The sequence below is a fragment of the Phycodurus eques genome, chromosome 5 (assembly GCF_024500275.1).
Source record: "Phycodurus eques isolate BA_2022a chromosome 5, UOR_Pequ_1.1, whole genome shotgun sequence".
NCBI classification, from domain to species: domain Eukaryota; kingdom Metazoa; phylum Chordata; class Actinopteri; order Syngnathiformes; family Syngnathidae; genus Phycodurus; species Phycodurus eques.
In genome coordinates, this window is record NC_084529.1 from 15,415,605 (window position 1) to 15,441,813 (window position 26,209).

A 26,209-nucleotide genomic window follows, 5' to 3' on the forward strand; every position below is an offset into this window, starting at 1 on the left:
TGATTATGTAATTAAAAAAATAAAATCAAAAGCAATAAAGCAGGGGTGTGAATGATGAACCACAATATGTTTTGAATATCCCAGTTATTCCAATTGAATGAAAAAAATAAAGAAATCGTATTGTCAAAATCTTATAAAGCTTTTTAAGCCACTCTTTGTTTTATTTTGCTGTATGTATATAAGGCAGCACGGTGGCCGACTGGTTAGAGCGTCTGCCTCACAGTTCTGAGGAGCGGGCTTCAATCCCCGGTCCCGCCTGTGTGGAGTTTGCATGTTCTCCCCGTGTCTGCGTGGGTTTTCTCCGGGCACTCCGGTTTCCTCCTGCATCCCAAAAACATGCATTGTAGGTTAATTGACACCTCTAAATTGCCCGTCGGTGTGAATGTGAGTGCGAATGGTTGTTGGTTTGTATGTGCCCCGCGATTGGCTGGCAACCAGTTCAGGGTGTACCTCCTGCCCGAAGATAGCTCGGATAGGCTCCAGCACGCCCGTGACCCTAGAAGCGGCTCAGAAAATGGATGGATGGATGTTTGCGAAACATCCCCCACATTTACAGTAAGAAAAAAAACTATTTGTCTTCATTACATATTTTACACAAGATATGTGGACCAAACCCCTTCGCAGCCATCTGTGCAAAACTGCGACCAAAATAAATTATCAAAGCCGGCCCTGTTCAAAAGGTGCAAGTGAAGAGTAGTTTTAGTGAGGAGGAGGCTACATTTAAAAAAAAAAAAATTGTGAGCTGCCAATTTCCCAAAATGTGTCTTTGAGCGAACCTTTACCAGTCAGCATGATTCAAATGTTCACAAGGAATGACTGAAGCACATTTCACACACGTTTCTGATGCATTCTTCCAGCCTCTGGAGATCCGGAGGCTTACATCGTATTCTGTGTCCCTGAACTGTCAGCTGTAGCTAACATGCAGCAAGCCATTGTCCAATGAGATGGCGTCCCAGTGCATTATTCATGTGAGGTTCTTGCGTTCCTGGATGAGCAGTTCCTGGATCGGTGGGTTGGTCGTCGCAGTCCCGTGGAACGAGCACCCCGTTCACCAGATCTTAAACTATTTGATATTTTTCTTGGGTGGGTCTATCAATTCGAAAGTGTATGGAACAAGGCCTCAGGATCTCCCGACACTTGAAGAACGCATTAGAAACATGTGCTTCGGTAACTCCCGAATTGTCATCAGATGTTGGTCAGGCAAGCGTGAAACATTGGCTTGATTGTCGAGGTGTATCACTCAATTATGGATGAATATTCCAAATCAGAGATGGTACCTATGATTATTCTCAGTTAATGTAGGTTTTACCCTATGAATTTAATCCACTTTATGTTTCAATTAAATTTTCAAGAAACAATACAAAACCGATGAGGGACTTTTGAAACAGTTTGTATTATACTGCCACCTGGTGGTCATGGTGTGCACACCAGAAGGAGCACAATATCAATGGGCACTGAAAAATGAACTCAAGATGTCAAAATCGTTTAATTCTGTACATTCACTTTAATTACGTTATTAATGTAAAAAAAATAAAAATAAATAAAAAGTAAAATAATCCTATTGAGTGCGATAGTTCTTATTGAAAAATGCATTTTTGAAAGAAAAATTGTCGGTGGATTGATTGGCTGGAATGGATTGATGGCATTTCTATTCATTTCAATTGGGAAACATGATTTGATGTCACGGAACTAATTATACTAAATCAAGGCACCGTACTATGCTGGAAATAATCTAGTCATGGTCAAATTTTCACATTATCAAACCTTAATTCCTGTACGGGCAATTTTTTCTAGTATCGTTTTGTCATACAAGTGTAAAAAAAAAAAAACATTAAGCGCTGTTAATAGCAAAATGTAACAACGATTAAATGCCCAATCTTGCCTTCCTACTATTTCATATTGTAACATTCTTAACTGTCACGCAAGTGCAAAATGGTTAACCACTGTAAAAACAGTAGATCAGTCACCTTGATAACAACACAATAGCAAAAACAAAACTAAGAAAAAGCTAAATTCACAGTACATTCTCTGATGTTTGCTATACTGAGGTCTGACATTTTCATTAGGCTTTACACGATCAGGATTTTTGGGACCGATCACAGATCAGCGAGTTTAAAAAAACGATAACCGATCACTCATCCGATCACAAGATGGAGCAATGTGTCAAATTCAATGACTTGTTCATTTACTGTATATACTTGTGTACTTTATACTGAGTATCTTCAAAAACATTCTCTAGTCAGGTCATGTACCGTATTTTCACGACCATAAGGTGCACCGTATTAAAAGGCGCAGTCTCAGTTACGGGGTCTATTTCTGTATTTAACACATACATAAAGCGCACCGTATTATTGCGCGCAGGCATGATAAAACATACGCTAGCTTAAAACATACGGTAGCATGCATGCACGCTAAAGCAATGTTTTTAAAAAGGCAGCAGCCGAAAAACTGAGTTCGGTTGTACTTTGTTGAAGTACAATGTACTCACGTTATTTTTTGATCAATCCTCATCCACAAATCCATCAAAGTCCTCATCTTATGTATCCGAAATGAACACCTGGGCAAGTTCTCAATCAAACACGCCAGGTTCCCTCTCGTCATTGTCAGTCAGTCTCGTTGCCGTGCGGCTCCTCAGAAATGATGCCGGCTTTTACGAAAGCTCGACAACAGTGCAGACACGTTAGCCCAAGCATCCACAATCCATTCACAAATTGTGGCGTAACTCGCCCGGCGCTACCTCCAAGTCTTAGTAAAGCTGTGTTCGCCATCTGTCATCCGTCACTCCCACGCCCCTCGCAACTTCACTTTGAACGCCCTGTTCACGCCAATGTCCAGCAGTTGGAGTTCCTTCGTCAAGCCTCCCGGAATGATGGCAAGCGCCGAGTTATTGCACTCAGTCAAATGGTGACTGTAGACACGCTTCTCCTGGCTGTTCTTTGCTCATTAATGCATTGCTCGAGTTGGTCTTCCAACTCGGGCCACCTCGCGTTGTTTCCGCGGAAACTCAGCTTCGTCTTCTTGACTTGGCGAAGCTCGTTTTCCTGCTTTCGCCACTTGCGTACCATGGATTCGTTGATCTTGCATTCTCTCGCGGCTGATCGATTCCCATGTTCCTCCGTGTAACTGATAGCTTGCAGTTTAAACTGTGCGTGTCTCTTCGTAGGTGCCATTTTCGGGGTCCTTAGCCAAACCGATGTTGTTTCGCACGATGCACACCCCGGCACTATATACCTGCTGGGGGCGTGCCTTTAGCGTCCTCTTTCACGCTCACTCTTCCCCCTTTAATGTCTGCGTGCTGTCCTCAGTCACATCCGTCTTTCCTCTATATAAGCAGCATGTCGGCAGGAAATGCTCCCAGTCAGTCAAGCGGAGCACTCATCAAAGTCACACAACATTTACAAATTTTGGACCTCGGACCTTTGGACCTCATAAGGCGTGCCGCATTATAAGGCGCCCCGTCCATTTTGGAGAAAATGTAAGACTTTTAACTGCGCCTTATGGTCGTGAAAATACGGTATTCTAATCAGTCAGGTCAAATCAACATTACGACAGAAAATAATGGGTGCTAACTAACTGTAATGAAATTACTTTATTGTAATTAAATTAAGTCACTGATGGTGTAGTGGTACACTCGCCTGACTTTGGTGCAGACAGCGTGGGTTCAGTTCCCACTTTCTTTTTTTTTTTTTTATACAAGTGAAAAGAATGCATTGAATAAATTATTAATTTAGATTGTTAAGATGATGATTGGTTTGACAAAAGCAGGATAACTTTTATTTTAGCTTAATTTTGTTTTTATTTTTTTATTTTTTTTATTTTCTAATTCTGTTTTCATTTGTATATTTTATCCTAATTTTATTTTTATTTTTTGTTTTTATCTGTTTTAATCTAACTTTATCCATCCATCCATCCATTTTCTGAGCCGCTTCTCTTCACTCGGGTCGCAGGCGTGCTGGAGCCAATCCCAGCTGTCATCGGGCAGGAGGCAGGGTACACCCTGAACTGGTTGCCAGCCAATCGCAGGACACATACAAACAAACAACCATTCAGACTCACATGCACACCTACGGGCAATTTAGAGTCTCCGATTCATGCATGTTTTTTGGGATGTGGGAGGAAACCGGAGTGCCCGGAGAAAACCCACGCAAGCACGGGGAGAACATGCAAACTCCACACAGGCGGGGCCGGGGATTGAACCCGGGTCCTCAGAACTGTGAGGCTGACGCTCTAACCAGTCGACTACCGTGCCGCTTAATTTTATTTTTATTTTAATCTTTTTATTTATTCCCTATTCAAGAATATAAAGTTACAATTCTTTTTTTGTTTAATTTATTTTTATTTATTTATTTTTATCTTTAATTTGTTTGTCTTTATTTTTAGTGTATTAGTACTAATAACTGCCCTCCATTGGCTCATACGTCTCTCTCTTTACTTTTCTGCGTTTGTGAGTGATGTGCAGTTGCACCAGTAACTCTCCGCCGGTCTTTGCTAATGCTTTGTTTTGGCTGCTTCTTGGATGCATGTGTCTGCAGCTCACGGCACACAGCTCACTCCTCGTAATCGGGTGTTTCAAAAAACGCCGACTCTGTGTCCCTCCCTTGTTTACGCTTTAAGCCGCGGACATTGACGTATGACTTGTCAGTCGGCTGTGCATCTTTGAATCTCATTCATACACGGACAGCAGTTGATGGAACTCCTCTGCTTTGAATCAGACAAAGGTCCCGTTCCGTCAGAATCAATTTTTTTCCACTGTTTTATGCAGAACAAAACAGGTTGAAATGAGTCTGGGACGTGGTTTAAGGTTGACATCTGTGCGGTTTGTTGATTGAATGAATTAGCCTTCAAACAAACAAAAAAAAAGCCTTGCAAACGACAGGATTTGAAAATCGCCGACAATGTGATGCAGTTTTGAGAATTAATATTCAAGTAGCTACCGACTTCGTGATTGGCACCTACCCACTCAACTCAGCTGGACGCCAACACGGCATTTCCGGGTTTTAAGTCTCTAAGAGTCTCAGCCCTACAAAATATAAATGCAATCTATAAGTAGTGTTTAACAGCAATACTTTTTCTCATTTTTAATATAACTCTCGTGGATAAAATAGCAAAGCTTGAATTCATTGTCGCCAGCAGGTTAATTTTACATGAATGGGAGTGGATGATGAGCTCAAAATATCCCACTCTCGTCATTTCCAACCGTGTTTCATATCACGTTCCCAATTAGTGGGCCAACTATCCAACGCTTGGTGAATTGTGCTTCACAATCATTTATGCACACTGAACCCACATTCGACATTCCACATTGATGTGCATCTCCCACCTCGGTCCTCTTCACTTTATGACTTGGCCACCAGTAGGCAGTATAAATCATTCATGCAGACACAAACGGAGGAGACTCTCACAACTACTGTGACTCAGTAATCTGCAGTAATATTGTTTATTTTTCGCACAGGATAAAGAATATGTGCCTCCTTAGTTTTATATTTTCTGTGTACATGTGTTTGTGTTCAAATATCCGTTTCTGTTGTGTTATAACACCGCCACATAGATGCTATTTATTAGACCATCTGTGGCGTTTTGTTCCGTCTGTTGACATTGAGATAAGCAAACTTTTGTAAGATAAATTTAATGTGGTTCATTTGAATACCCAACGTGTAATTCTATTTGTGTTATGTTTAGTTTGACAGCTTGCAGCCTCTTTTTTTCAAACACTGATGAAAACACCCAGCTTCTAGAGCAGGTGTTTGCGCAAAGCCATGGAAAGTCTATCCGGAGGACTGCATTGGAACTCAGCATTAACAAAGGTTCGATTAAGCTGATTTGTCTGAGCATAATAAAGCTTTACCCGCACCCTGCTCTTGGATGTTTTGCGTGCTTTCATGGGCGGTGGTAGTAGCATGTCTTCTGTTGCGTGATTTGTTATGAACGAGAAACCTGCCATGGATGTCGTAAATTGTACCACACTTCGAAGGAGTGTGATGCCCGTAAAGCTCCTCAAACTGGGCTTGTGGTTGCGTTGCACACGGGAAGGAATAAGGAACTCCACTACTTTTTTTTTTTGCGCACTGTCCACCAAACCTGAAACGTCATTGGTTGAAACCGTCCACCCGCGAGCCCCCATGCATTGCGTACGCAAACACCGCCACAGTTGTGCTGTCTCCACTCGCGAGCTGCCTTTGTAACCCATCTCCATAACAACTACATCTGCCAACATCTGAAGAGAGGATGAGGAGGAGGAGGAGGAGTGGGGAAAGAAGGAAAAAAGGCTTAAGCGAATTTCTCTCACTCGCTGGGAAATGGTGAGAGTAGTTGTCGGCGGCTCGTGGCGGCGTGTCAGCGGGGGCTGTGTGATGAGGAGGGTTGGGAGTACAGGCGTATAGCGGTAGACGGGCAGGACTCGGCAATACATTTCCTGGAATTTAGCACCCACAAAAAATATTCCATGTGCATGCATATCGTTGAGTGTTTTCTTGTAGGGCTTGCACACGTGTCAGCCATTTTCTGGTCTGTTTACTACTCTGATGTCCCCCCTGACAGTGTTTCCGCTGTTTGTAGTTCTATTAACGTAATATTTTTTCAGACTAATTTAAGTATAGTCAAACGTTGCTGCGTTACTGTGGGTGCAGCACTTCCTTGAGTGAAGCTTTCGCACTGCCGATCGTTTACTGACTGAATTACCTAATTTACTGCTCAGCTGCAATATGAACTTTTTACTAATAGATGGTGCTACGAGGGGCCATCACTTGCATTGGTTTAAATGTGTACATTTTATTTAAATAAACGCATACGTGAGGCTTAATGTACATTAAGACCTTTTTTTTTTTAATCAGTCATTCATATTTATTTACATTGTTTCCTATGGGAAATATTGCTTTGGTTTTCATATGATATGGTTTTAGTCAGACTTTTTTTTTAAAGCAGAAAAACGCAGGTCCCACTATAGTAAAAAAACTTTATTGTGGTGACAAGACTTTCCTTGTACTGTTACGACTTTCTTGTGAAAAATTATTACTTTTTCCTTACGGTAGTAAAACCTTACTATAATTTTTTCTCTCTTCAGATCATGGCTATTATCAGAAATGTATAAATGTTTCTATGAACGCTATAAATGTTTCATAAGATTAAGACATTTCACTATGAAAACTGACATATTGGACATAATTCAATCTACTGTCATCCATTTTCGATGGAACGTTTCTTCATTAAGGTTGCGAGTGAGATTAAGCCTATCTGAGCTTGCTTTGGGACTAGAGGTGACGTACACCTGGGACTAGTTGCCAAATACACAAAAAAACAGTCACATTCACACCCAAGTACAATTTAGAATATTTAATAAACCTAACATGCATGTTTTTGGAATGTGGGAGGAAGCCAGAGTAAAACCGATATGCTAAGGCGTCGTCCACTGTGCTGCCCGTTTTACATTTGAATCGTGAATAAAAATTAATTCACGTTAACTCTTAACTCTCCAAACCTTTTTTTTCTTCCCCTTGTCTCTATCGCAAGCTTATCTACGGCCGCACGCTCCAGTCGTTTGATATGATGACAGAAGAGACATAAAACCTTTACACGCTGGAAAAGAGGAGGACAGCAAATTAAGCTTTCATCTCGGCGCTGCATTATTGAACAGCGTCAGCCACACGAGTCTGCCGTGGGCCAATCACAGCTGTCTCTTCCTTCTCTTTCCCCCTCACCCTCCTCGCTCCCTTGTCTCCCTCCATTAGGCCAATCTGAAGAAGTTCATGGAGTATGTGCAGCAGAGGAGCATTGAAAAGGTCTCCCGGTTTCTGGAAAAAGGCCTGGACCCCAATTTCCACGATCCCGACACAGGAGGTGAGAAAGTCAGAAGGAAAAGTCACGAATGGGCTGTTACGACTGTGAAAATCATAAAAATATTTAATCTCCTCATCATATTGTTAAGTATACACAATTGCCCCTGTGTTTCATCGTTATATTTTACAACACTAAATAGAATTTCAAACCAGAAGTAATGGAAAATAACTTCCATAATTTATCTTGTATAATGCGCACCCATGTATAATACGCACCCCCAAGGTTGACCTCAAAATTCTGGAAAACCGTTCTACCTATGTATAATCCATGTTTACAATGCATGATTTTGCTTCTACCTATATGATCAAAACATGAAGTATTATCTCTATTTTGATCGTTTTTTTCAAATAATTATTCTGAAGTTAAGCACTTTATTTGAACACGTAAGTCTTGCTTTTTATTTACTTGCTCTTATTTTGAAATTCATAGCCATACTTTTTTATAGTAAATGAGAAAATGCACAGTTGTGCTCATATGTTTGATTACCCAGGCAGAATTTGTAAGATGGGTACAATTCTTTAAAGAAAACATGAAGGGCCAGGCGAAACATATTTACTTTTATTTTAATGGAATTCAAGTTAAACTGTCAAGCATTTCAGAAAACCATTATCATTAAACAAACCATAACCATGAAGAAATTAATGATGGTTGTTGTTTAGTCATCAGTCATATTTATAAAAAAAAATATTCACAAATTCTGCCAGGGTATGTAAACTTATTTTTTTTATTTCCCCCCTATACCTATATATAATGCGCACAATTGGCTTTTGACAATTTATTAGGTAGTGGGGGTGCACATTATACACGAAGAATTACGGTAAATATTTAAGCATATTACTATTTTCCAATTTAAGTTAAGATGAGATTTGTTTTTCTGATTGTAATCAGAAAAAAACAATATTATTTCGGTCCATATTTTCTTTCAAATTTAAAAGAACAAATCAATTTAGCAAGAAACATGTAGTAGACACACTTGATTTGAAATAGTGGGCCACAAGAAATTATATGACTGGCTGGATCTGGCCACTGGGCCTTGAGTTTGACACCTGTGAGGTAAGTGATCAATGCTTCGAAGTTGTACTTTGAAGAAAAATCTCAGCTAAACATTCACATAAGCACGTCAATATGTCAGTAACGTAACAAACAAAGGAATGAGTGTAATTTTTAATAGCTGTTCGAGACTCACTTTTGGGTCCCAACCCAAAAGTTGCGAATCACTGGTCTTCATGGTCTGATTCAAATAGTGTAGCTTCTGATTGGATGAAAGAGATGTCAATCATTCAGTTTTTGCAAAATAGACCTTGTGTAAAAACTGGCTTGCTCTCTTCACTAAACTCCTCATATTTACTCTAAATATTTGACATAAATTTACATGACTGGTGACCTGTAAGTCTCCAAGCAGGAACGGGAGAAGAGTTTGTGTCGACGCCAACAGGAAGTAGTTGATCTTCCATCTGTTATGTTGCCTCATGCACAGCCCATGGAGCAGTTTTGCATCACTTTGGCCACTCGATTCTACGACAGCCATAGTACAGTTCAGTTATGTTTGACTTTTAAGTTCAATACATTTGCACTTCATCTTTAACAACTGTGCAATTGTAGACATTTATTTAGGGACAATTGCCATTGAACTTATATGTGCAATACATTTTAATTGATTCGTGTTCAAAATGTGCATAATGTTACAGTGGTTTACAATATGAAATACAACGGAAGGCCTATTTTCGTGATTAATCCCTTCCAGAAAGTCTGACTAAAACCGAATTGTACAAAAAACAAAGCAAGATTTCCCATTACCCATCTTGACCTCTGAGGGGCAGTGTGGGGCACGCAATGACATACACACTCAGTAAGTTTGAAAAATATTTGCCTGAGAGTCTTGTTATATTGCCTGTTTGTATGTGTTTATAGAGTGTTTGTGTGCCAATATTCATTATTTTTAGAGATATAAGTGCCGCGGGTTTGATGCTAATCTTCGTTAGCTCGTCAATGGTGTTTTTCCAGTCATTGTGTGTTAGCTATGAGCTAGCAATTTTTGTGAACAAAAAAGAAGAAAGAAACGAAGTCTGTGATGTATTTGAACATTTAATAGGTGTTATTCTTTTGTTATGTGTTTTACAGTAAACGTCAACTGGAGTGTCAATAAACGACTTTAAGCAAACAACATTCACTCTTACTGCTTGCTACTATGTTAGCACCTTACCAAGCTGTTTTTGTGATCACGTGGGCTCCGGATGCCGTCTGGGCCCTGATGAATAAAACTTTCTTTCGTATTGTGTAAAAAGTGGTCCAACAGAGGGCGAGGCATAAAATGCAAGGTTTTATTAACAACTCAAGGCATGAACAACTGTCCCGTTCTGTTGGGGCAACTTTGGTGCACCACTACCTGTCCAAAGTTTAAATATAATATATATATATATATATATAATAATAATATAATATATATATATATATATATATATATATATATATATATATATAATGAAAAAAAAATTTAAAGTCAAAATAAAAGCACACCAGTATAGTAACACAGTTTCAGCACACTTTCTATGGCCCTTTTATTTTTAAGCCCTGACTTTTGATAGGATGTGTCACGCAGATGTTGTCCGAGTGAAAGCTTGCATTGAGGAATACGCCTTGCTGTTGGTTGAACCCATTCATCCATCAATTTTCTTTACCGCTGGAGCCTATCCCAGCTATCAATTGAGAGTCTTCAATCAACCTACCACGCATGTTTTTGGGATGTGGGAGGAAACCGGAGTGCCTGGAGAAAACCCACCCAGGCACGGGGAGAACATGCAAAACCCTTTATACAATTCACAAAATTCTTCGAATGTACGCGCGGGATGATCCTCACTCAAGAAACAAAGATAGACTGAGTCACGAGTGTGTGTCAAGGCGCATCAATTCCAGGGAAATTAATGGCCAAGTCACTTTTTTTTCTTCTATGAAAACTGAGCAGCTGTACCAAAACTGGGACAAATTTCTATGAAAAAAGTTAAACCAAATCATTTGAAAACTAGGGCATGTAAAAACTGACGTTCGACTGTGTTTATTTTTTTATTTTTATTTTTTCATCTGCCTCACAGTTCTGAGGATCCGGGTTCAAATCCCGGCCCTGCCTGTGTGGAGTTTGCATGTTCTCTCCGTGCCTGGGGGGGTTTTCTCCCAGCACGCCGGTTTCCTCCCACATCCCAAAAACATGTGTGGTAGGTTGATTGAAGACTCTCAATTGCCGTAAGTGTGAATGTGAGCGCGAATGGTTGTTTGTTTCTTTGTGTCCTATGATTGGCTGGCGACCGGTTCAGGGTGTACCCCACCTCTCACCCAAAGATAACTGGGATAGGCTCCAGCAGCCCGCAGCCCTAGTGAGGATAAGCGGTGGAGAAAATGGATAGATGGATTAAAACCTTTGTCTTGATTTTTTGACTCAGGCCTACTACACTACTGTCTTTTAATGTTACGCATAATGGTGGTACTTGAGAGCAAAATATGTTTTTAGGTGGTACAGTACTTGGTGTAAAACGTTTGCGAACCACTGGCCTAGTCAATAGAAGATTGCAAACACCTGAAAGGTTTTAATAGTAAACCAAAGAAAAAAAGTCTTCTGTAGGAATAAAGTGACATAAATGTCGTTATTTTGCCCGCGTGCTGTAGAATGCCCTCTGACGCTGGCGGTGCAGCTGGAGGGATGTGCGGAACTCATCAAGGTGCTGAAGAGCGGCGGCGCTCATCTGGACTTCAGAACAAAAGACGGCATCACCTCCTTGCACAAGGCGGTGCGCAGCAAGAACCACACGGCGCTCATCGTGAGTGACACACACACACACACACACACAAGAAGAATCTTTTTTTAAAATTCTCCCTCTGCATTTGACCCATCCCAGTTGTGGACACAGCAAACACGCACTGTTAGTGGCAAACACTGGCGCAGTTTGTGGGTGTCAGTGTCTCAAGCTCTGTCAAGCTGATGTTATTATTATTATTAATCAGTTTATTTGAAAGGGGACAATGCAATTTCATAAAACACATGAAATACACATGGTTAAAAAAGCCAGAATTAGCCAGAAGGCTAGTTTTCATCTGTAGTCCCCTGGCCATGATGTAAAAAAGCAGTAAAATACATCTACAAGACAATATAATATAAAACAGGATACATAAAGACTTACTATTAAGAGAGAATAAAACCACAAATCATTTGATCATAACAAAAAAAAATTTAAAAAAAAAAAAAATTTAAAAAAATAAAAAAAATAAAAACATCATAACATACTCGTCTTTTAGTGTTGGCAGCTATAGGTGTTAACTAACCACATTTTCAGTTTTTTTGTGAAGGCTTTGTATGTTGTAAGCAGTTTAACCTCCTCAGGTACTGAGTTTCACTCACCAGCGCTCCTCACTGACCAGGCTGACTTACTGAAAGTGCTCCTGCGCAGAGGAATGAGACAGTCACCTCTGACAGAGCCTCGAGTGACACGCTCAGAGCTGTTTCTTTGGCTGATGAACTCAGCCAGAGGAGCTGGAGCCAAATCATGCAGTACTTTATAAATCAAATTTAAATCTGCAAATATGTGAAGACTGTCCCAGTTTAAAAGACTGTATTTTTTTTAAATTGCACAGTGATGATAGTGCCTTGGTTTTTTATCCATCACTTGAATTGCTTGTTTGTACAAAACTTCCAATGGTTTTTTTGCATTCTGACCAGCCTGGGACCAACTGGTTATGCAATAGTTAAAGTGACTAAGAATCATTGAATATAAGTACATTTTTGCGGCTTCAGTTGACATTTCATTTCGAATTGCACGAAAATTTGCAAGGTTTAATTTGATATTTTTACACAATTTGTCAATATGGGCTTTAAAGGAAAGCTGTGAATCTATTATTAACCCAAGATATTTGTATTGGCTGACAATTTGCATTTTTTCTCCATTAACAAGTATATCGGGGTCAGGTGATACTCTATTTGTTTTAGTGAAATACATGCCTACAGTTTTAGAAATGTTTAGCTGTAGACAGCACTCCTGCAACCAAGTTGTGACACAGGACATTGTATTAGTGAGTTTAGCAGCAACAGTATCTTTGGAGCGACCATGAACAAAGAAAACCGTGTCGTCTGCATACATTAAGCACTCTGCTTCAGAACAAACAGTGGGCAAATCGTTGATATAAAGACTAAATAAAAGGGGGCCTAATATTGATCCCTGAGGGACTCCAGAGGTTAGCCTAAGAGACTCTGATCTGTAGTTGTTAACTGATACAGATTGTGTTCGGTCATGCAGATATGATTCAATCCAGCTCACAGCTTTGTGAGAGAAGTTAAATTTTGAGAGCTTGGTAAGAAGAACATAGTGATTTACTGTATCGAAAGCTTTCCTGAGGTCCAAGAACACCGCCCCTACAACTCCACCCTTGTCGAGAGAAGATTTTATTTTCTCAATGAAGAGGCATGTAGCCATTTCAGTGGAATGCTTGGATCTGAAACCAAACTGCATGGCGTGGAGAGAGGGGGAGCTGCTGTTTAAATAATGGACAATCTGCTCTGACACCCATTTTTCTGCAACTTTGGAAATGGCCGGAAGAATGCTTAAAGGTCGGTAGTTATTCAGACAATTTGAGTCACCGGATTTAAAGACAGGGGTAACAATAGCAGATTTCCAGGCCTTTGGAAAGTGACCAGATGAAATTGAAAGATTAATGATTGAGGCAATAGGAGTAGCAAGAGTTGAACCTAGATCTTTGAGCATGTTCGTGTCCATTCCAAAAACATCCTTTGCCTTAGATGGTTTGAGTGAATGAATTAAATCGATAACTTTGGTCTCAGTAATATTTGTAATAGTAAAGAACTGCGTTGCAGACAATGCAGGGTATTCCTTCCTTTGTTTTACTGCAAACTTAGAAGAGATTTCTGACACAGATTCAATGAAGTAGTTGTTAAAAGCATCAGCCATCACTTGAGGTTCCGTGAGGATGTTTCCATTTAATTTAATTTGCATTAGTTTTGTTTTGTTATTTTGTGTATTACCCAATAGTTTTTTAACATAATTCCAGGTTATTTTTGAATTTTCAAAGCAGTAATGAAAAAGTCAGCTTTAGATTTTCTTATTTCTTTCACTACCCTATTTCTCAGTGAAATAAAGTGGTGTCTATTGTATCCTGATTTGACCGACAATTTCAAGGAATGATCGCGTTCTTTCATCAGTTTCAGAATAAATGTGTTTAACCAAGGAAGGCCATTCTTTCTAGCTTTTAGTTTAATTATCCGTGTAAATTGTATAATAATTTTTTGTATTTTGTTGGCAAATTTAGAACAATCCTCATCTACATTTTTACCAGCAAGTAATACATCCCAGTTTACTTCTTGGATAGAATCTTGGAAATTTTGTTGTTCATGTTTTGGTATCCTATTGGATTCAGTGGTGGCCAAGGGTTTATTTATTTATTTATTTTATTTTTTTGCCCACATTTCTCTGCTGGTCAGTGTCTTGAAGCAGGTCCCCACGGTGGTCGGCGACAATCTTATGTGACGTACACACCCGATGCAAAGCGAACATTCACAGTTTCAAGTTTGGTCACGGGATCACACCAAAGATGACTTTGCTTCATTGGCCCACACTTGCATAACCAGTTGTGGATCCCCAGTAGGGCTGCAACTAATGATTATTATTTTTATTTTGTATTTATTTTTAATTAATGGCTCGAGTAATAGCAAAAAAAATATTTACATCTGTTTATTCACAAACAGGACACGATTCAAAATGACAGAAAATCCACAAACATAAAGTGATTATGATTCAGTTAATGGATTTGTCCGTAACATGTCAGAAAATAGGCAAAAATGTTGCTAATTATTTTCCAAAGTAAAAGCAGATGTTTGCAAATGTCAAGGCACTCGTATCTCAAGGCACCAATGTATTTTAAAAGTGTGTTTTAATCAGTTAAACGTGTGTAACGGGGAAAACTAAAAAAGTATTGTAGATGGTCTCTGTATAGCGAGTGGGTCTGGAACGTATCCCCCGCCATGAACTCTCATAGCAACAGAAAGGGTGACTCATTGCTTTCATTAATTTCTCTACAACAATAGGCCCGCTTGGCCAGTTTGGCAGAACAGGGGTTTTGCGAGCGGGCAATCTCCTCCGCTGGAGTGTGCTTGAGCAATTTTGCGCTGTATGAAACTTAGCGCGTCATCTCTGAATGATGTGACATTTACTGACTGTTCTCCTACAGCGTCCGTCTGCTCTGACTCAGATCACTTAATCTTCCACAACTCTTTTTTTCTACTAGAATATTCTATTTACTCTCTTTTTGTTATTTTGTGTTTGGGATATGTGCAAGCTTTTGTCCCTCTGTTGTTTCCATTGTGTTGTTTTAATGGATGACACCCTTAAAGGAAACTTTACAACAGCATGAAAAGAAGCATGAATGGCACTCAGTTGAGCAAAAGCAAAACAAAGACCTTCAAAATATCTTCGCCCTGCTTACAGCTGAATTATATCATTCAAATGTTTGTATTGATTTTAAAAAATCCTAGAATGTTCACAAAAGTAAAAAAAATTAATTACCTTCTGATGGTGTAAACATTTTTGTGCAAGCATGTGATGTCACGATGCAGTATTGGCATACTAGCATTGCATAACGATATTGCAATCTATAATATTGTTGTCTGTCGCAGTGCAGTAATCGATACACCAGTTTTAAATATCAATATCAGCATTAGAATCATCTTTATTTTGCCAAGTATGTCCAAAAAAAAACACACAAGGAATTTTTCTCCAGTAGTTGGAGCTGCTCTAGTACGACAACAGACAGTCAATTGACAGAGAATACTTTTGAGGCATAAAGCTGTTGAGAAAAACAGTCGCTGAGCAATCAAATGTTGCTAGTAATCTGGGAATGCCGGTACAATTGTATTTTTTTTTTTGACAATTGATGCAGAGTCATCTAGCAATTAGAGCAGTTTGAATGACTAATATAGCAATAGTCCGGTGCAATGACCATTGTGCAAAGGGCGGCGAGACTTCAAGGATTGTACGCAGTTTAAAGTGACTAGTAGTGCGATAATATCGGACAATGTCGATTGTGCAAATGTTGCAGATACTCCTCAGTCAGTGTGCAACTGGTGCAGATGCTACTCTGGCATGAGTGGCCAGTATTGGTCAACAACAATTATGCAAATAGTGCAGGGTAGCGAGCCTACTACAGTGAGTGCACGAGTAATGTATAATTGGCCCGACAGAAATGTCACAACAAACTCAAGACAAAGAATCGGCAGTATGTTGCAATGGAATAAATACGTTAGCTGTTTAAGAAGTTGATGGCAAGTGGGAAGAAGCTGTAGCGCCTACCTGAGGAAAGGAGCTGGAAGAACTGTAAGTACGGGATCTGTCTGTCACATTACAGCGGCGATACACCAGCATGAAATTCCGACATTTCAACGTGTTGCACCATTATGTGCCATGGTACAGTATCACAACAACAGCATTAAATGTTGCATAGTTGTCCGTCACGATACAGTATTCTCACAGATACAGTATTCTCCTTACACGAAGCCTGTGTCCCATTCCCAGGACATTAAAGCTTGAACTTAATAGTTGATATTGTTGTTTTTATAGTATCGCATCTGTAAGAATTTTTTTGGGCCAATTTCCCTCCAGACGCTGTTAGACTTGGGCGCATCTCCTGACTACAAGGACAGTCGGGGGCTAACTCCCCTCTACCACAGCTCTATGGTGGGGGGAGACCCTTACTGCTGTGAGCTGCTGCTGCACGACCACGCGCAGGTCTGCTGCGTAGACGAGAACGGCTGGCAGGAGATACACCAGGTGACGTACGCGCCAGCGCTCTTAGCAAACTCTACACTGTAGGGGGCCGGATTCACTGAAGGTTTGCGGGTGCAGAAACAGATGTGGAAGCTGATCAATCAACCAGGCGCACCCAGGATTCGTTATGGGAAGAATAGATGCAAATATATTCAATTAGCCCGCAAAATGGGATTTATCAAACCTCAGACAAATTGCAGTGGCTGATTTTGTGTCTTTAAATACCTGCGTCCAAAATGCAGGTGTAAATAAGGACAATGTGACGACTGTGGTTATTGTGGCGAGGAGGAGGCACAAGCAAAATGAGTGGAGACCGGGAGAATTCATCTTTTCCACTCTTTTAAGAGTTTTTAACCAATTTTAAGTATTGAGCAGTTTTGGAGCTTCTGAATGATCCAAGGGCTGACTTGGAGCCAGTCCCAAGAAGGAGTCATGGCATATGATCTATGACAAAATTCCTTTCAACTCTACATTTCCTGGTGTCTTGGTCTTACCAGAGCACTGAGAAAATTGGTTCTGGCCTCTCCCAGAGCAGTCCCAAGTTTTAAACACAATGTCACGCAGGATTCTGCACATCCAATTCTCATTGACTCAGGATTTTAGTAAATGAGCCCCCACTGTATGTTGGCTATCTTGCTAGGCCACATTGTAAAACACACTTTCCTTGATTCCTGTACTTGCAGTCATGTCGTTATGGCCACGTGCAGCACCTGGAACATCTTCTGTTTTACGGAGCGGACATGAGCGCCCAAAACGCTTCTGGGAACACGGCCCTGCATGTGTGCGCACTCTACAACCAGGTACCACTTTTTACTGTACTGTATATCAGTTGATATCAAGTTCTACTGGAAAATTCTGAGTTGTTTTGTTTATAATTCTCACTTAAACAAATGAAAATAAAAAAGTGAGATGGGAAAATGTGTTTTTCATTGAGTTGCATAATAATTCTGCACACCAATAGTTTTCCACATATTGATATTCTCCTAAGAAAGCCTAAACCTCACTTTTACTTTCTTAAACATTCTTGTTTGAGGTTTCTTAACATTTTGGATTAACCCAAAGCACTGTGGCAGTATCTGTTTGTCACAATACAGCATCAGTATAAATGCTGGTATTGGTATGCATCGTAACATTGTGTGTCACAATACAGTATCATTACATCATCAAATATCAATATCACAATGTCTGTCGTGATACAGTTTCATTTCAACAGAATCAAACATCGGTATCACAATATAACGTATCACCGTCTGTCACAATATAGCAGCATCACTTATCAATATCGCAAGATAGATCGATAATCGATACCTCAGCATTAAATACCAATATTCCGATGTATCGAAACCACTGGCTGATGAGATACGGTACTGATACAACATCAACGAGTGATACCATGCTGTATCGTGACGTGTCTTGTCGTCTCTCACTATACATACACCATTGAGATAGATGCTGGCCCGTGACAGTCTTTTTTTTTTTTTTTCATTCTGAGACAAAATAGGAAATACAATTCACAGAAAATTGGAATAATGCATGCCCAGAAGGGTAATGAGCCTTGACATATTGGCTCACTCATGGAACAGTGAACTGACAATGTGCATTGATGTCTGCTCGCTGACATGTGAAGGATGGCTACGTAGTGATGTTGTTATGATACATCGACCATCCCCCTTCCGTTGTGTCACAGGTCAAATTTCTTTTCATTCTATAAAGACAGTATTGATGTTGTTCCATTTGTATTCAGGCATACGGCTTCTTGACTCAAGTAAAAAGCAGCTCGGGCTCTTTGTGTGTCCGCCATTAGAGAGAAATCCCTGTTCTTTTCCCGGTGGAGGCACGGAGATGAGCGGATTGATCTGTAAAACAGACAGGCTTTAGCTGCCGCGGGGGGTGGGAGGCTCCTGAAAAGCTTGAGACCCGCTTGTCGCTGTGGTCGTCTGCAATCACACAGCCAAATGTGTGGGCACAACCCGAGCCGCTGGTCGAGATCAATAAATACATAGGCGGGAAACATGGGAGAATCCCAAACAGTAAGAGATGAGAGATGTTCTAGATCTGTAGCAACAAAAGGACTTTTCAGCAGTGGCAATCACAAGGTGTTACTGTCTGTTCACATAAACCCGATGGATGTTTAAGTTGTCAGTTGAGTAAAGGTCTCGGCCGGCTAGGGGTGTTTGGACAAATTCCAAATGAGATTAATCAGTAGTGTGCAAACCTTCACAAAGCACAGTCTTAAACAATGGTACCTTGACTTGCTGTACCAGTTGAATTAATTCCTTGACCAAGGTCATAACTCAATTCAGTTGTAGATCAACACCCAATATGACGTTTTATAGTCGACGATACTGTGATCATAGTCGTGTCGAAGTCCAATAATCCATGACGTCATGAATATTTTAAGACCAGTGGTGATCGAATAGCCAAAGCTAGAGCGGCTAACTGCTATTCTCATCTACAACTGACTTATTTTCGTAGTCTCTGACCTGCGCAGACCGATGTGCCGTCCTGTTATACTCCACAGTGTTATAGTCCAGCGAAGCCAGCAGATAGTTAAGTCGGAGGTCCTCTGTAAATTGGCCGATTGGAAGATGACATGGCAAGAACGTGCTAAGCGATTAATCAACTTAAAGTTTTAAATGTTGATGCACAGTAGTAAAGTGACTAAATGGTCCCACATCTAATTAATATGACTGCTCCTTTCACCAGTCACTCTTGATAACCGCCACCGAAATGGTCAGGAAAAGTTGCATAATGAAGTGACTCCTTTATAACCAGGGCTATATCAGGGAGCATCTTCTCTAAACATGACTGAACACGATCATTAAGCGACTGTAGTGGAAAGCCATGCTGAAGATGGCATGGAAGGATGTTCAGAGTGTTTTGTTGTAGGAAGACTGATGGTGCACGTGCTAATTGCCTTCTGTGTGTCTCAATGTAAACTCTGTGTGCTCTGCTCTTTGTAAAAAAGAGGAAAAAGGCTTAGTTTTAGTCAGCACCATAGAGACCCATCCATCCATCCATTTACAACACCGTTTATCCTGGTTAGGGTCGCGGGGTGCTGGAGCCTATCACAGCTGACTTCAGGTGAAAGGCGGACTACACCCTGAACTGGTCGCAAGTCAGTCGCAGGGCACATATAGACACGGACAACCATTCGCACTCACATTCACACCGTCACTGAGTGGGAACCGATCCCATGCTGCCCGCACCAAAGTCAGGCGAGTGCACCACTACAACCATGGATTGTTGTATCTAATTTTTCCCCACTTCATGAAGCTCTAAATAAAGTAGCTAAAATGTGAAAATAATACCTACCTTAATATTCTGCATTGCAGTTACACAAACAACAACCACAATATTAAATGTACAGCGGAACCTTGAATTAACGGACTCATAAGGGGAGGTGCCGGCCTTTAAAGCCGTTTGCCCGTTAATTTTAAGCCCTTTTTTCCGTGGCCTAAAAACACCCAGTAGGCTACGATACACAATTATTGTAAATAAATATAGAAAATAAAATTTTAAAAGTTAACCTTAACTTACCTTTAAACATTGCTGTGATTTTTTTTAATACTGCCGTAAAAGTGCCGTGAGCACTGGTGCTTGGGAGTGGTCATAATGGCATGCGGCTGGTGGAAAAAATGTGTTGTGGTTCCCAATCAAGGGTTGCTTTCTTTTCCTACCTCCGTTACGATCGGATGTCATAGAGAAGGGCTTAACAAAAAAACAAAAAAACCTCCATACTGTACCAAAATCAGTATAGCATGCTCGAGAGACGAGACACGAGCGCTCGAGTGAACCACAGCCTTAGATAGGAGTAGGTGGATACGACAGGTCCCTTTTGAGCTGCTTTGCTAAGCTAATGTCCATGCATTGCCTTTGATTGGAACGTCACCCCTGCCAACATGGCCGCCACTTAGGCACGTTGGTTACTTTAGTCTGCACATCTGTGACAACAGCGGAACAAACCGGAAATATGGGTACCAGTCGCTGTCTGTTGATTAAGGCAGTACACAACAGCAGCAAATACTGGAACGAAATGACTTCGTCTGCTAAAAAGGGGCGTTTTGAGTTCCACCTGGACATTATTTTCTGTCCGTTAAATCTGAAATCCGTTGTTTCCGTCTCCGTTAAGTCGAGGTTATACTTTACTTTATTGTTTTGACAGTGGTATCTTGAGATACTAGTGACCCGACTTACGTGTTTACGTGTGTACTTGTTTAATGCCACTCCCAGTTGATGTTTATGGTCAAATTAAGGATAAACTAAAGAGAATTACAAGTTGTATGCGTAAAACAACCACAGCTTTGCCTTAGGAAAGTCTGCTAATTTAATGCTAACAAACAATGACCAAATGATGGAAAACGCCGTTGACATGCTAACAGTTAGCATCGACAGTCGTGGTTTTAGGACCCTTTAAAACGGATATTTCAATGCCTATGGTGGAACAACACATATAGACATATAACATATATTCTTCATCCTTGACAAAAAAAACAAAACAAATATTACAGCAAATTACTGTGTGGTGGAACAGCAGAAAATAAGTAGTCTATCTGTACTACACACTACGGCCTCCCGGTGGCCAAGGTGGGCACACCAGAAATTGCAGCACACTGATGGATGAATCATTAGATCATGAGGCACAATTTATTTTATGCTTTACATTCTAATTAATTATTTTATCACCCTGTGTTTTCATAAAATAAAATATTATAGAGTACTATTTTTCTTTATTAAAAAAACGGAAACTTTTTTTGCGTTTGGAGGCTGGAATGGATTAATGGTATTTCTATTCATTTCACCGGTGAAGGAGGATTTGAGATAAGCGTATTTTGAGTTAAGACCATGGACACGGAGCGAATTAGACTCAAATCTCAAGGTGCCTCTGTATTATATGAATTGTTCCGAATGTAGTACTTTCAGAGTTATGTTTATTTACTTCAAACTACTTCACCTCTTGCTGAACCATGTTCTCATAATCAATGTGGAGCACTTGCCTTTACAGACACATACACACGCACACACACGCTGCAGGATGTTTTTGGATAAATCTTACAAGGTCCTGGCTCAGTTAGCTTGAGACGGGTTTTTCCTCTGCTTACAGGCGCTTTTCTTTCAACTTTTACAGGGAGGGGTCACAAAACTATTTGATGTCCAATAATTTTTACATGTGTCCTGCTTTAAATGAGGTCAGTTAATATTTATGTTTCTTATGCTCTAATGTGGGGCTCACAACTGGTTTACAGAAAAGATTGTTTCGGAAAGGATGAGCGATTTAATTTTATTTTGTTTTATGTTCTTTCACTTTATCAATAGATGACTTCTGGAAGAATAACCTATTAAATTATGCTGCAGATTTTTTTTTGTTTTATTGTACTTATTTTCATTTGTTTTCATATTGTTTTCTTCTTTTTACTTATTTTTATTAATTTATTTGTTTTTTAAAATGTATATTTGTATTTTATTTATTTATTTACTTATTTGATGTATCACTTCAGGAGAACAACCCATTTAATTATGAAGGACATTTATTTAGTTATATTCTGTTTTTCTTGATATTGGTTATTAATTTTCTTTGTATTTTATTGTATATATATAATTTTACATCTTGATATTGGTATTTTGTTTATTGAAATAAAATAACGTATATATTATTTTATGTTTTTTATTTATTTCTGTTCATATTTATGTTGTTAGTTTTGTTTTGTTTGTTTATTTATTTTTATTAATGTTAATATTTTTCCTATATTTGTATATTTTTTATTTATTTATACTTTTATTTTCCAATTATTCTATTTCTATTATATTTATTATTTATACATAGATTTTCATTGCATTATATATATTTTTATAATTATTTTTTTAACCCATTAAATTATGCTGGAGATGGATTTTTCTACCTTTTTAAGTTTAACAGAATTTATTATTTTTATTTCATTTCTGAATTCATTAATTTATGAATGTATTGTAAGCTTGTAAGAGAACACGTGACTCGATGACCCGCTGAGTTTGGAACCTCGGTGCTTTGTTGCAGACCAAACCTTGTCCTGTTCATTCTGAACTCAGTATTAAATTACATATCGACCACCACCCCCACCCCCACCCCCGCTTCCCCCACTCAACTGAACATCCAACAGCCGGCACCCCTCACGTGTGGGCCTGTGGATATGTCCATCAATCTACTAGTGGATTTTACCTCGCCTGAGGGCTTTTTGTACGGTTACACTAAGTACATAGTAGTGAGTTGGAAAAGAAAGACAGCTTGGACTTCCGCACCCTTGAATATCAGCGTGACCCCTAAAAAAAAAAAAAAAGCTGGGAATTGTACTTTTAAAACAGTAGATAATGGAGCACGTATGGTATTATCGTACACACCTACACTCTTCCACAAAACTCTTGCAGGATGGTGTATCAGCCTAGGAAGAACAAGTAACACGCTGGTGAGGCTCTTGATATGGGCCCAGATACAGGAATGTATTTTTTACCATGATGTGTACCGCCTTTTAAGCGACTAAACTATGCAAAATCAACTTTTAAAAGAGTTTGCTGCCCACCTATCAAGCGTAAGAACCAATCAAGGAAATATTTTCTTTCCAAAATCATGTCTGTGAGCGAGCCGTTTGGAATTTTGCCAGACTGTGATGTAACGGGGCTGATTTACGGAATACTGCTCCCCGAGTTCCTCCGCCCATGACTTGGAAGCTGGGCTGGGTAAAGATCTCCCCTTTCCGAGCGATGCCTGGACTACACAGGGTTGGCTTCTAAAAATGCTTGAATGCCCGGAAGGTGGTATTTGTGTCTGGCGACGTGTCCACATGCACGAACCCAATATACTGTACAGTAGCTAAAAAGTGTAAATTGGCAGCTTGAGTGATGAAGTGCTGCCACCATGAAATAAAATACAATGATGAGCAGTGGCTCATTTGCATGAGAAAGGAAAGCCCCTTAAGATGATGATGAATGAATGATGAATGATCCTTGGGCTATTCAGACATTTTATTGAGACACCTAGAAGCTGCTTTAAATTGTGAAAAAAACGATGTAACGTCTCAATGCGAATGGTTGTCGATGTCTATATGTGTCCTGCGACTGACTGCCGACCAGTTCAGTGTGTAGTCCACCTTTCGCCCGAAATCAACTGGGTGAGGCTCCAGCGCCCCGTAACCCTAACCAGGATAAGCGGTGTTGAAAATGGATGGATGGATGTAAAGTCTCCTTTCAAAGAGGAGACGTGCCATTTGGCAAAGCCGTGATTGTGCGGGTGTACCTAATGGAGTGTTCGCTTTATGTCTGAGGCTAGTGTCTTTTTGTTGAAAAAGTGCAACAAACAAAAAGTAATTTTTCCGCCAAATGCCAAGTACAGCCTGGATGATGATGATGTTTGAGTGTTTCTCCACTTTTTACACTCCCTTTGTTTCGGCGAGAGCTCGTGTATTGATCGCTTCTCTTCTTGAGTCTTTGTCTTCCGCTCCAGCCAGACTTTAGTGCCATTTGTATGAGGTGACATTTAAAAGTCTGCAAATACAGACGTGTGACCTCCACCACACCTGTCTAATAGGCAGACCAATTAAAAGCTGGGGGAAATGGCACCCATTTACCTGCGTGTGTGGTTGTGCGTGCCCATATCACATAAATGTCTTTACTGTCATTCAGGACAGCTGTGCACGTGTTCTACTGTTTCGGGGGGCCAACAAGGAGATCAAGAACTACAATAGCCAGACTGCCTTTCAGGTATGACACACTGCTGCTTAAGCGCCGTACATGCATAACAGTTTTTAACATCTCAAGCGTACTAACAATGGGTTGGCGTGATTCTAATCAAAGTCAGCAAAGGCCCGCTTATTGGATGTCTCTAAAAGACTATCCTGATAATTATCCTGTGGTGTGGGGTTTGTAGAGTGTTTTTTTCCCCTCAATCTCCTCAAAAAAATGTCCCGCAATCGTGAATGTTAAACTTGTTCAATATTTACGATAGAGCGACCTGAAGCGGTGTACATACATACAGCTAACTAGGTAAAATTCTAGCAATTTTCCTTCCTCAAAAGCAAAGTCAACGAATGCCTGATTCTCAGATGTCTTTAAAAGGTTGTCCTAAATAATTATTCTGTGGTGTAAGGTGTGCTAGGAGTGATCTCATGATCTGCTCAGAAAACATCTGTTGATGGTAAATGTTAAACCTGTTCAACAACCTGTTTGGTCAACACAAAGTTTGACTGGGCTCTTAGACTTGGAACGTTAGCTAATCCTGAAGCGTTGTCCACATATACCAACGATCAGGCCAAATTTGAGCATCTTTTCTTCTTTTCAATCAAAGTCAGAAAAGGCCCGATTCTCTGATGTGTCTCAAAGATTATCCTGAGCGATTATCCTGAGGTGTTGTGTGTGTTAAGAGTGATCAACCCCCCCCACCCCCCGATCTGCTCAGAAAATGTTATGTTAGACCATTGTAAATGGTACACACACACTGAAAATCGGACGCAATTTGAGAATTTTCCCTCCCATGCATACAAAGTCAAAATGTCTGATTGTCGGAAGTCTGATTGTCGGATATCTCGAAAAGATGATTCTTAGCACTTATCCTATGATGTGGGGTGTGTAAAGATGGATTTTTTCCCCCTCCCTGATATGCTCGAAAAATACATCCATTTTAAATGTTAAACCTGTTCAATATTTACGATAACAAATCTGTAGGCAAAGTACACACATACCAACATTAAGGCCAAATTTGAGCATTTTCTCATTTATTTTTTGGTAAAATTCAGCAAAGGCCCAATTCTTGGATGCCTTTAAATGATTATCCTGAGCGATTATCCTGTGGTGTGGGGTATTAAAAGTATTTTTTCCCTTCCCTAATCTGCTCAAAAAACAGTCAGTAAACCTGTTCAAAATGTTCTATCGCAAATCCTTATGTGTGGTCAACACGTGTTCTCTCACATTTGAAAAATAGGTTAAGATGTTAAGACGTTTTAACCGATTTTTGAAATGTGAGCAACCACACCCGAGGAAAAAAATTGTCATGTGTGTTCTTATTGTTCTTAGTGTGGTGTACTCGAGATCACCAACACAGTACACCACACACACAAGTATATCTCCACCGACAATCGCGAGTCACCTCCCGCTTACCCGCTGTATGTTGTAGTAACAAGACTGACCTGTGAGAGGCAGCATCCTGCAGAAGAAGAATGAGTAGTAGAAGAAGAAATAGAAAAAGCTAGTCCAACTTTTATCTTAACTTCTAACAATATTGCGTTTGCAAACTCTTTTCATTGTCGTTTTTGTTGCGGCGAATGACAGCACGATATTGCAGCTAGTGGTTAGGACGTGTGCCTCGCAGTTTGAATCTTGGTTCCGAGACATCCGACAATCGGGCCTCCGCTGACTTTGATCAGACCGGCCGATGAAGCGATATGTTCTGTGCACCCATTATGAGCGCTGCAATGAATGTTCTCTTCTATTGACCGCTCCATAATATGTCCATTCTCGCCCTCCAGGTGGCCATTATAGCAGGGAACTTTGATCTGGCGGAAATCATAAAGGTCCACAAAGCATCAGATGTTGGT

General features: G+C 40.1%; 1 protein-coding gene across 1 annotated transcript in view; it reads left to right on the plus strand.

The window, feature by feature from the left end:
• Positions 1-26,209, plus strand: part of shank3a (SH3 and multiple ankyrin repeat domains 3a) — a 219,495-nt gene that overhangs the window by 91,769 nt on the left and 101,517 nt on the right. Inside the window, exons 6-11 of the mRNA XM_061677680.1 lie at positions 7,725-7,833; positions 11,491-11,642; positions 16,485-16,652; positions 17,333-17,449; positions 24,303-24,380; positions 26,141-26,207. Of these exons, the coding sequence (XP_061533664.1) occupies positions 7,725-7,833; positions 11,491-11,642; positions 16,485-16,652; positions 17,333-17,449; positions 24,303-24,380; positions 26,141-26,207 (691 nt within the window). The remainder of the gene's footprint in view (positions 1-7,724; positions 7,834-11,490; positions 11,643-16,484; positions 16,653-17,332; positions 17,450-24,302; positions 24,381-26,140; positions 26,208-26,209) is intronic.